Genomic DNA, 12,253 nt, shown 5'->3' with positions numbered 1-12,253 from the left:
TCCGATTCTAAAAGCTACTTCATGTAGCTTTTAACAAAACGCTCCGGAGCTTTTGAAATCAATTTCTATAATTACCCTTAAAAATATATTTATATACTTTTTTATTTTTAATCAATTGTCCTTTTATGTAATTTTATATATTTCAAAAGTTTCCAGCTCCTTTTGCCAAACATTCATATAACAAATAAAAGCTACAGCTTCCCGCTACCAGCTACCAGCTACATGCTACCAGCTACCAGCTAACCGCTACCTGCTTCCAGCTAACAACTACTTTTGTCAAACACGCCCATAATCTTATATCTTATACTTATATATGTAAAGTATCAAATGTAATAAATATTATAATAAATTACAATTAATATGTTTGTTGATTCCTTATTTCAAAATTTTATTTTAAAAAATACTTATTATTTATATTTTAATATTTTGTTTTCTTTAATCAACCGGGTTTTACACCTAGTTTATATAATAATAAGCAATTATTCATTTTCCTCTCAATTAATAACTTCATGCCTTTGGTGAGTGAACTCATTAATTTATGCTTTTTCATTTCGATCTCAACCGGGTTTTACACCTAGTTTATATAATAATAAGCAATCCTTCATTTTCCTCTCAATTAATAACTTCATGCCTTTGGTGGGTGAACTTGTCAATTTATGCTTTTTCATTTCGATCTCATCATATATATTATATAGTGCTCGTTTTTATGACGAAACAATTCTAAAGATTCACGAATATTCATTGGTTTTAGGGGCGGAGCCAGAATTTAGGAATAAGGGACTGAGGGTCTTGCACCATAATAATATATTAAAATATAATGTTATATATGAATAAAATAATAGGTCTATAATTTTAAAAGAAAAAATCACAAAAAATTAAAAATTTGTCTCCATTAACCTAAATCTTCAAAAGTATAACCGAAAACAATTTGTTAATTGAAAATTAACCTCCTCAACGAATAAAAGTAACTACAATGACAACATTATATCATAATAATATATTAAAACATAATGTTATATACAAATTAGGTCCACATATTTAAAAGAAAAATCACCAAGAATTAAAATTTTATCTCGATTAACCTAAATCTTCAAAAGTATAGCAGGAAATAATTTATTAATCGGAAAATAACCTCCTCAATGAATAATAATAACTATTAATTGTCTTGAACTCTTGATGAATAATCGATTAACAAACATTATTTATAAACAAATGGCTACTTACGAGTTGAAATTATTATCAATTATAAATTACAAAAAATACTAGAGTAATAAAAATTAAAAATTACCTTGATTAATTACCATAGCGGTAGAACTCCTCGTTTAATTAAAAGGGGATATGGCATATGTATCTTTGTGGCTTGGTTTAATTCTAATCTCCACAGCTGCCAATTATACATTTATGCCAATTAAATTAAAATAAAATATTACTTGGGCTTTCTCTCGTTATAGTTTATTAGATTAACAAATCATAAAGGGGGCTTATCAATTTAGACGCTTTATATTACTATATGTTGACAATTCATGTATTCGTGTCATGAAAACGTGTCAGCCATGAATTTGACACGATACAATTACATGATGAGAAAATAAGTTTTATCTCAATTTTTCAGATGTATTTGTGTCGTGTCGTGTCTCTCATAGATTCGTGTATTCGTGTCTGGAATTGTCAAGTCTGCTTATATATTAGATGATGGTCTACTGGGCTTTGAGTAAATATATCAAACGAATATTTGTATTGGAGGGGGCTAGGCATCCGACAACCCCTCCATTCCCTCTGCCACTGATTGGTTTGTTTCAAAACATAACATTGTGCACCAAATACATATATGGATCATTGTTATCATTGATCATATGTTAATTGTGAGATTCTTTTTTTTTGGAAGAGACCAAAGTCTCGGCAAACTATTTTAAAAAAATAAAAGAATACAAACAATCAACAAGAGTTCAAGTCATAAAAAAGGAACCAACGTGCCCGATATGCAGGGCCGGTCCAGAAGGTGGGTAACCCGGGCGACCGCCCAGGGCCCACGTCTCCAGGGGCCCAAAATTTTTGGGCTATATAGTATATATTTATAAAAAAAATTATTACCTACATGATTTTTACGGCCTAAAGTCGGTTCAAACTCAAACAAACTCAAAAGATAAACAATTTGGCTTGCTTTTTATTGCTAATTGAGCACGTCTATAGTGAACAACAAATGATATATTTTTTTGAATCTTTATTATATTTTTCTTTGAGGGGTTCTTTTTTCTTTTCGTCCTAGACCCCATATACGTTTGGACCGGCCCTGCCGATATGATTTGTGTTTTATTGTTCTTTTTTTAATTTTTTTTCTGGTTTAAGATGATGTGCAATTGGAGGAAAGATGTCGAAGATGATTCTTGCATGTATGAGAGTTATTGCATTAGGGTTCACATTAGACCATATAGTTTCGGATAGAAAACTATTTGGAGGCAAACATTTGTATTTCTAAGGATTTATCATTATAAATGTGTGTTAGAGATTTTAACATATATTTATCAAAATTCAGATTTCCTATATCTTGTTTTTAATTTTAGATAATTAATTTTCTACATATGAATTGGTTTCAAATAAGAGTTTTACGTGTGTATTTTGAATAGGTATAACTCCAAAAACAATGTCCAAAGAGTGGCAAGATGAATCAGAGAGGATGAAAAATGCATGGCCTCGCACTACTGGACCTCCGGTCGTCTTAAATCCCATCACTCGTCAGAATTTCATCATCAAGTCTCGTGATTCGTGAACAATTATAAACACCAAATAAAAATTTTAAAGTTTTTTGTATAGTTATTAATTATTAAATTAATGCCTTAATACCTTTGTGTTTGTTATCTTGATCAAAATAAAGTGCAAATAACAAATTAACCATACCAATTAACTATGCACCTTTTAACTAATAATAATTAACAGCACAAACAGGGTTTTATTTAATCAATCATAATATTAACTTAACAAACATGTGTGGACATGAAATAACTCAACTTAATATCACATATCTGTTTTTGACAAACAATACTAAGTATTGATCGAATTGGATGCTATAAAACCCCCTTTAACTTTGAAGACTTTGTGTTACTAACATAATGCTTGTGGACACGAATTGTTGAGTTTGTTATATATGTTTTTTATTTTTTATTTTTAAATTAGTTACTATTAAGAATGCATACTAGCATCAAATCTGTAATAAGATATTTTCATTAAGCTAGAGTTTAAAATCAAAAGTTTTCTTTTCCTCTAGAACGAATCATAAGCTTTTAGAGGAAAATTCTTGTTATCATAACATAGTTGCACCTAAATGAATTTATTAAAGGTTAATATAAGTTCTTTCTAAAGTACATACAAGTTTTATTAATATATTTTATGTTTATTATAAGGGAATAAAACATAATTTCTAATTATTAAGAAAAAAGGATAACGTGGAGCTTGGGGGCATAACATCTAGAAGAGAATCACATCACACTACCAATTGAATGCTTTGCATCTACGCGTAGTATTTAACGGCGAATCGTCACTCTTTAACATGCATGACTGGCTAGGCAAATATTCATGTTTTGTCTTTATATTTTGAAAATCATCTATCATTAGCCCCTAATCATGATTTTGTTTTCAAGGTCCACTATTTTACCCCTTATTTAGCAAAAACAATAATCATACTTTGATGTTGGACAAATAGGAATGAAATAACCGGTATGTTGAGAACCAAGAACCGAAAATGATATTTTGTTTTCTAGGACTAATGACATAAAAGACTAAAAGTCTTTAAGTTTAACATAATTATTCAATTTTACCATTTTGCGTATTTTTGGTTCAATGAAGTTGTAGGTTTGCAACTTTTTTTTTAGTTTTTTTTTTTACATTTTTGCAAGTTTACTCGGTAAAACCATACATTTATGTCAAACTTAAGAGTTTTAATGAACAAAAAAGTGTAAAATCGAACAATTCTGTCAAACTTAATGGCTTTAATAAACTAAAAATACGAAAAAAGGTTAGGTTGAAAAAAATGCTACAAATTTTTGGCTTTAATGAACTAAAAATACACAAATTAAATAATAAAAACAAATATTTTTATCAAACTTAAGGGCTTTTATGAAAACCATATCATAAATTGTTATAAAACTTTAATTCGATAGTAGTGTTTTGTTTGATATAATTTATATTTTGTTCACTTTTAAGTTATAAACATAATAAATTGTAACATATTGCATTTTTACAAATTAAATGTTTGCTTTGCAAACGAAACATGAAATGCAATGGTTACTTGTAAATAGCTATTGTAAAGAGTGTTCGTTAAGATGAAAATCAAACGAACTAAAGCATGATCGAAACGAAAACCATAATATTAATATAACCTAATTACGAATCAAACTAATTTAAGCCAATATTATAAAGCATAATCGAATTGATTTGATTTGCAACGTGTCTATAGACCATAATTTTATAGCTTAAAACTTAATGTTTGAAAGTCTGATAATATATAAGATATCCATAAGAAAAATTTGTTTTAGAGTTTTACACATAACAACTAGCATTTAACTTTTTTTTTTCACAAAACTTTAAATATTTCTTAGTCATTTTTTAAGTACAACACATTTTTGTAAAATCTATAGGAAATAAATAATTATGATATGTAGAATGTAAAGAGTTAAAATTTGATAAATACATATTTTACATTGCATTTCCTATTTTTTTGAAAAAAATAAATAGAAAAAAATGAAATTATTTTTATTCGTGATTATATGTAACTTAAAATTTAAAAAAAATCAACATATTTCTCATATATTTTCATAATCTTAAAGTGATAAAAGTGAATACAAAGAGGACAATTGTACAAATGTTATTGTAATTACAAAATTATTTTTTAGAAAACATTTATAATGTAAAGTTGTAAAGTTTATTACTATTTAAATAACTATTAAAATATTATTATTACCAGAGCATATAGTTTATTTTGGTTTTTCTATCACAACTAATTATCTATTAAGTATATATTTTGCTTCCATTTGATGTATATTTAATCTTTTTATTTAATAATATTTAGTTTACTTTTATATTATATTTACATTTATTATTTTTTTTACTAAATAAGTTATAAGAGTGTTTTGTAATAAACCATTGGGGTTGTGGTAGTTTGGTAAGATATGTGAAATATATGATGAATAACCTATTGACCTATGTTTAAATCCTGACACGACTTAGCCTCTGTGATTATAAAGGTTCGTATGTAGTGACTTTAGGACATGAGGCATATGCAACGGGGATCAGTCGTTGCATGAAAGTTGGCTCGAAACTCTGTTTAGGAAAAATCCCTTTAAGAAAAACAATGTATTTTTTTGAAAAGAGAATTTCCCTAACTAGGGTTTCCGGGCCGGCTTTCGCGCACCGACTAATCCCCGCTGCAAACATAAAGCTTTGCCTCATGCCCTGGAGTCACTGCAGACGAATCTCTATGGCCACAAGGGCTGAGTGGTGCCAAGTTTTGAACATGAGTCAATAGGTTATCCACCATATTTTCTACATGCCTTACCAAGTTACCACAACTCAAGTGGTTAACAATGTATTTTAATATATTTGATTATGTAAATAATAATGTTAGGTAATATTTTCTTTTGAAATGTCTTGGATTGAAATAGGATACGTGATTAAAATAAACAAGTCAAATAAAAGGACTTGATAAGTAATTAATAAGACAAATAATAAGCTAATTTGAAAAATAATATTTTCAAAGAGGTTAAATTTTGGATAATAAGTAATTCGTAGGGATGCCACAAAGAACACAACGATAAAGTATAAGGACTACACTTAAAAATAAATGCCAATTCAAAACTTTCACGGGTCTCAAACGTCCGTTTTCCTCCGATCTGAAGCCCTTAAATACTACGCTCCCCTCTGCATCTCCTTCGTATATCTCACGGATTTCGTCGGTGATCGACGGTCTCCATTTTCAAACGATCTCCGTCACTACTGCAATCGCCGGCCGAAATCGTTAGTCTTCCTTCTCTCTGCCTATCTTTTGCATATATGTACGTCTATGCGTTGTTGAATCATGAATATCTACTTGCAATCATCTTTATATATGAGATCGGATCTATTAATGCTCAAAATTGTTTAGTTTTTCGTTATTTATTTCGTCATTGTTCGTAAGATCGGTTTATATACTGTTTGGATCATTACGATCCACTTTGTGTGGGTAATTGAGATTCATTCGTATTTGATTCAAAATGGGCTACTAGCGTTGTATCATTTTCTCATAGGAATTCTCTTTTGAATCGATTTGTTTCTGAGATCGATGTTTCGTTATTGTTTGGGGCATTGTACGACTGATTTTGTTGAATTTTGTGGTTAACACTCCAGCATTACTTTTAAGATTTACTAATTATTGCGCAAAACTTTTTTGATGCCTGAAATAAGGTCTATGTGTTGACTCGTAAGTGAAGTTAGAGGCCTTTGTTTTATGTGTGTTCCTTAAGTGTTAATTAAGTTATTTTAACATTGTTTAAAAGCATAACACTCCCTCTGTCCCAAAACATACGAATTTCACCTCATATGTTTTTCATTGAATTTCAGATATACTCATATTAATATCATTCTCCTATCATCACATTTCTTTGTCCAAATCAGTACATTAAAAAAAAAATCTCTTTTGAGCTTTTAAACAAATGAACCTTTTTTATTTCTTTACTCAATTAGATGCAATTTCTGAGGTTTTTTTTTTCTCTAAGTAGTATGTTAGTGTTTCATAATGGTGATTTATGTTTGAGGACAATCTCAATTATTATAGGACAGAGTGGGTATCATGTTACTTTTTGGTCAAATGGTCCTTAAAACAGTTTTTAGTTGGTATATTGAATATTAATTATGTTGTCCACATGCAATATCTTCAAGCATCCGAAATTAGACTTCCTCTTTTCTCCATGCATATTGTGATATTGTATGAGATATTATCATCTACTGAAATTTCATCATGTAATCAAACATGAGATTTCACAATCTTCATTGTGATATTTCCAGTTTTTCCCATTTGATATAATGTTATTTGACATGTTCTAAGTTTATGTTTTGTCTGTCTGTTTATCAGATTAATCAAGATGGGGTTGTCATTTACCAAGCTTTTTAGTCGCTTGTTTGCTAAGAAAGAGATGCGTATTTTGATGGTTGGTCTCGATGCAGCTGGTAAAACCACAATCTTGTACAAGCTCAAGTTGGGAGAGATTGTTACCACAATTCCCACTATTGGTATTATATCTTACTACATTCATTTTCACTTTCTTATATCTGTCATGAAGAAAAAGATAAAAATCTCATCTTAAACGCCTTTGTAATAAAATTACTATAATGAACTGGAATCTTTGCAGGATTTAATGTGGAGACTGTTGAGTACAAGAACATCAGCTTCACAGTTTGGGATGTTGGTGGTCAGGACAAGGTAAGATTCTAATCAATTTGTATACTGACACTTGATAAATAAATAAAATAAAATATATATATATATATATATATATATATATATATATATATATATATATTTAACTTAATTAAATTGGATAAATATGTAATTTATTTGGTTTTTCAGATCCGACCTTTGTGGAGGCACTACTTCCAGAACACACAAGGGCTTATCTTTGTGGTTGATAGCAATGATCGTGACCGTGTTGGGGAGGCTAAAGATGAGCTCCACAGGATGCTTAATGAGGTACTGTAGAGATGATGAGGGCATTTACGTCTTTTTACATACAAGAGATCGAGACCAAGTCCCTGTCTCACCTTTTTCGGGTTGACAAATGAAAAATCTTTTTTTTTTTTGTCCCAAATGACACTCCGTTCCGTTGACATGAGTCTTAGTAGTCATGATCTGTAATGCATGTCAAACATAGTACAACATGTTCAGTACTGGCAAGTCCTGTCCCATCTTGTTCCACTTTTTTTTGGTACTGTCATTGACATCAGTCTCAGTCAAATACAAGCCAAACACAAACAAAGTGTCTTGCATGAACTCTTATTTGGGAATTTGTTTTATTTTTTTAAAATAAAATAAAATAGAAATGTGGGTGTTACAGGATGAACTAAGAGATGCGGTGTTGCTTGTGTTTGCCAACAAACAAGATCTTCCAAATGCCATGAATGCTGCTGAGATTACTGATAAACTTGGCCTCCATTCTCTCCGACAACGACACTGGTAACCCATGAATTTAATAACAGAAATAGCAACCTACTTAATTAAAAGTGTAAAGTTATTGAAAAAATCTTTTTATTTTTATGTGACAGGTACATTCAGAGCACATGTGCTACCTCTGGAGAAGGTCTATATGAAGGTCTTGATTGGCTTTCCAATAATATTGCTAACAAGGTAAAGCCTTTACATGTTTAAATCATTATCATTTTCTTAATGCAAGAAATAGTAATTAACTTTCCTTCTTTTTTTTTAATTACATTGAGAAATTTAACTAATCATAGCAATGTCATCCGAGTACAAAACAATTTTCACTGCTATAACTGGTAGATTTTCAAATTATGGTGTTTTAAAATGATGAAAATTGAAAGTATAATGCTACAATACAATCTTGTTATGTTGTGATCATTTCCTGATGTAATATTGATTTTTTTTTTTTATATATCAGGCATAAACAGGAGTTGGATTGTCTTGGGTTATAGATGTTTCTGGAGCTCCGTGTTAGTTTGTTTTGAGTTTTAAAATTTTTTTTCTTCATTTTGTTAATGTTGGGAATGAAAAGTTGTTGACTGGTGTTTAAATTTTAAATATACAATGAATTGAGATGGTTGGAATTGTGTAAATCTGCTTTCCTACTTTTGGTCCCAGTTATAAAAAGGGCGTTTATGTCTTTTTGCAGTCATGAGAGATTGAGCGTGAGTATGACTAAAGCGGAGAAAGTAATAAATAAAGGAATTAATCAACTCTTCAAATATGAAAAGAACATAAAAATTTTATTAAATCAAACTTTTAAATATGATTAACTCCTAAATATATGTACGTAAGTTAACCTCAATCTTCAAAATCCGCTTTACCCTTCATTATGTTCCAAATTCAAGTGTTTTCATCTAGGATCACAATAATTAATAGGCCGACTATGATCATTTCAATCATCCATTTTAATTTTTTCTCTCCTTTGATATTTTTTGAAAATGTTTTGCATTGACGATTATTATTTTTTCATAACATAATTCAAACACGTGCCTCAAACTACAACATTATGCTAATAATAATTCACGGTTGTCCAATATTTGTCCCCTTTCTAATCACTTGAATTCATTACCATATTATTACATTCCTCTAATAACACTATCTTATTATCATATTGTGGAAATGACACAAATGTCATATGAAATTTTTGAGTGCCTAAACTATTTTTATGGCTTTATGAGAAAACCAAATCGTGAACAACTTGTCTCTCTAATTTCCATTACTTGTTTTAATAGGTTTGACGGACACATACAAAATTTGGGTCCATCTCTCTAGTGTTCTACATGCTCCACTGTGTTAAGAAAGTAATCTCTACTGTTCATCATCTTCCTTCGTCCCCTGCTTATCCGCTTTAGCACAATCCTTGAATGAAATCAACAATCATTCATATGATCCAAGATATAATCCTATTATTAAGGAGATCTTAATGTTGTAATTTGATTGGTTGTATGAGTCAATGAGATTCTTTCGTCTGGACTAGGAATCCCATCAAACTCGATGGGACATCTCCATGTTAGAAAGAATTAAAAGAATGATTTCATGACAAAAGTTGTATATATAATAAGGTTTTCTGGTACAATTGATACTTCAATCTGTTTCTGTAGTAGAGATTGAAGGTTCAATTGGAAATGGACTTAAAATCCCCAATTTAATGCAGAAATCCAAACCAACGCTAACAAACAAGAAGATTAGAAGATTTTATGATACAAAAACTGCACCACTGAAAGTATGCGGCAAGATGTTACTAGCTTCCAACTCCATTCGTGGTCCTCCTGCTAGTGTAGCAAGTAGGGATGAGTAAAGGAACCGACCCGGATGGAACTGGCCCGAACCGGACCCGGCCCGGGAACCGAAGTCGGCCGAAATTAAGAACCAAACTGGACCGCTGGTTCTATCGGTTCCCGATTTCTACAGGTTCTTGTCGTGTCTTCAATGTTGGAACCGGTCCTTAAAAAATAGCAACATATGGTTTCAGTTTTTGTCGGTTCTACCGGTTTTTGCCAGTTCTATCGGTTCCTGGTTCCAAAAATCCACAAGAATATCGTCCCGGTCCCGACCCGATCGGTTCTATCCGGTTTCAGTTCCAGCCGATTCCCAGTCCAAATGTTCATCCCTAGTAGCAAGACCTATGTTAAATTTTCAAACGAAAATATGAATATGTTAGGTTTTAATCATCATCGAGAACTTGTTAATGGAGTAGCTTTCTGAAATACCTTTGACAAAGCCAAAAGCTACATATATTCTAGATTTGAGCTGAAAATTGTCTAGGTCAAGACGAATAACATATTAGAAAGTAACATCAAATTACGCACAACTAATGTTTTCCATTTCCTATTTTCGATCTGAGCAAGTTCTCGCTTGGCCAATTCAACTCGTTGTGTAGCTTTATCCAATCCATTTCCTTACATAATGTCTGATTCCTTTCGCTGTGAATGGTTGTGTTTAGCGGTGGATAGATGGTGACGGGAAGAGAGAGAAAGAGATAGATAGAGAGAGAGAGAGAGAAGATTTGGGTCAAGGGTAGGGGAAAATTCAAAGTTAATATGGGAAAATTAATCAATAAATGTCAATGTGGCAAAAGGGTAACCATATGACCTCTTCACTTTGGCCAAAAGGACGTAATCGACTCGAAAAAAAACTCCGTTCCCTCATAAAGCCACAAAAATAGTTTAGGGACTCAAATAACCAAACCTAGAAAGTTCGTAGGGTATTTGTGTCGTTTCCCATATCGCATTCTAGTGTAACTGATATTAGTATAACTTATTCACCAAATCCGTTTCTTTTGAATTATTTCTAATAATAATTACTTACTTTTGAAAATGATGAGCGAGAAATGTTGGTGACATTTGGAAAACGGCGAGCGAGAAGGTCAATAGTGCATCAAGACTACTAGAGGCATCAATTTGGATCATGTTGCGATTGAAGCGCTTGAGTGCAACCAACGCGGGCAAACGAGAGAGCATGTATCCACACCAAACTTCTAATCTTGTAACGTCCCGATGTCAAGGTTATTTCAATTTCAACCCTATGTTTGAATCATATTGTATTTTAGCCCTTAGGATTGAAAGGGATTGCAAAATGGCCCATAGTGGTGATATGGTAATTTTGTTCAGGTGTCGTATGTTGAGCGTACGTTGTGTATGCTAGGTGTACTAGAGCACGCCCTAGTATGATGGGCGTACACCTCGTACACGGGGCGTGCGTGAAGAAAGTGCAAGCCCTGATTTTTAGGGTTTGGTCCATATATAAACCCCATTATAACTTCATGTCTCATTTCTTCATCAGTCTCCCTCTGTGAAAAATGATCCCAAGCAAACCCTTAGTGAGAAGAGTGTATTTTGATCCCATTGGAGTGTTTTGGAGGTGTTCTTAAAGAAGAAGGTGGTAAGAAGAGCTTGGAGCTTGGAAGCATCTTGGATCTGAGATTTTCTTCTTATTAGCAACCTCCGGGAGGTATAAAGTTCACAACTTGACCAATCCATCTTGTAGATCTAGAAATTTTTTACTTTAAGACACTTTTTGTCCCAAATATGATGATTCTTGAGCATGGCATGTTCTTGACCCAATAAGTCGTCCTTTCAGACCTCAGGAGGAGTCTTAAGTCATAAAAATGTGGTCTTGATGGTTAGTTTTGCTTCATGCATGCTATAGAAGGTCTTAATGCATTAAGATATTGAGATTTTGTGTTTTAAGCACTTAATGGACATGCAAAGTCATAAAGTTGGAAACTTTATGAATCTTGAGGGTATTTGGGATTTGGATCTGACTTTGGACATGTAGATTTGGGCTTTGGATCACCAAGTACGCCCCACGTTTAGAAGAGTACACGCAACATACTCGGCTGGGTCGACTCGGCTAGGTGTTGACTTGACTTCTAACCGTTGACCAGGTTTGACCATGGGTATTTTGGGGAAAATATTATTAATGGATAATGTGTTGACATTTAGGATTTAGGTTGATCCGGTACTTGGGAGTAGAGTACTGATTAGATATTCGTCAGACTGTGAGGTGAGTTTTCCTCACTGTACTTAC

At 31.9% G+C, this 12,253-nt stretch overlaps 1 protein-coding gene across 2 annotated transcripts; it reads left to right on the top strand.

The window, feature by feature from the left end:
- The first annotated feature begins 5,832 nt into the window (after positions 1-5,832).
- LOC111882218 (ADP-ribosylation factor) lies at positions 5,833-8,814 on the top strand. 2 transcript variants are annotated; one of them, XM_023878576.3, is made up of 7 exons: positions 5,833-6,006; positions 7,100-7,257; positions 7,377-7,447; positions 7,595-7,714; positions 8,079-8,197; positions 8,287-8,368; positions 8,640-8,814. In XM_023878576.3, exons 1-7 carry the CDS (start codon positions 5,834-5,836, stop codon positions 8,643-8,645), a joined length of 729 nt encoding a protein of 242 aa, XP_023734344.2. In that variant the 5' UTR covers position 5,833; the 3' UTR covers positions 8,646-8,814. The 2 variants fall into 2 exon arrangements, with proteins under 2 accessions (XP_023734344.2, XP_023734345.2); XM_023878577.3 differs by having other exon boundaries at positions 8,287-8,720.
- The last annotated feature ends 3,439 nt before the right edge of the window (positions 8,815-12,253 follow it).

This window comes from Lactuca sativa, chromosome 6 (assembly GCF_002870075.4).
Source record: "Lactuca sativa cultivar Salinas chromosome 6, Lsat_Salinas_v11, whole genome shotgun sequence".
Lineage (NCBI taxonomy): Eukaryota > Viridiplantae > Streptophyta > Magnoliopsida > Asterales > Asteraceae > Lactuca > Lactuca sativa.
Note: the sequence above shows the minus strand (reverse complement) of the source record. Positions and strands in the feature narration are given on the sequence as shown.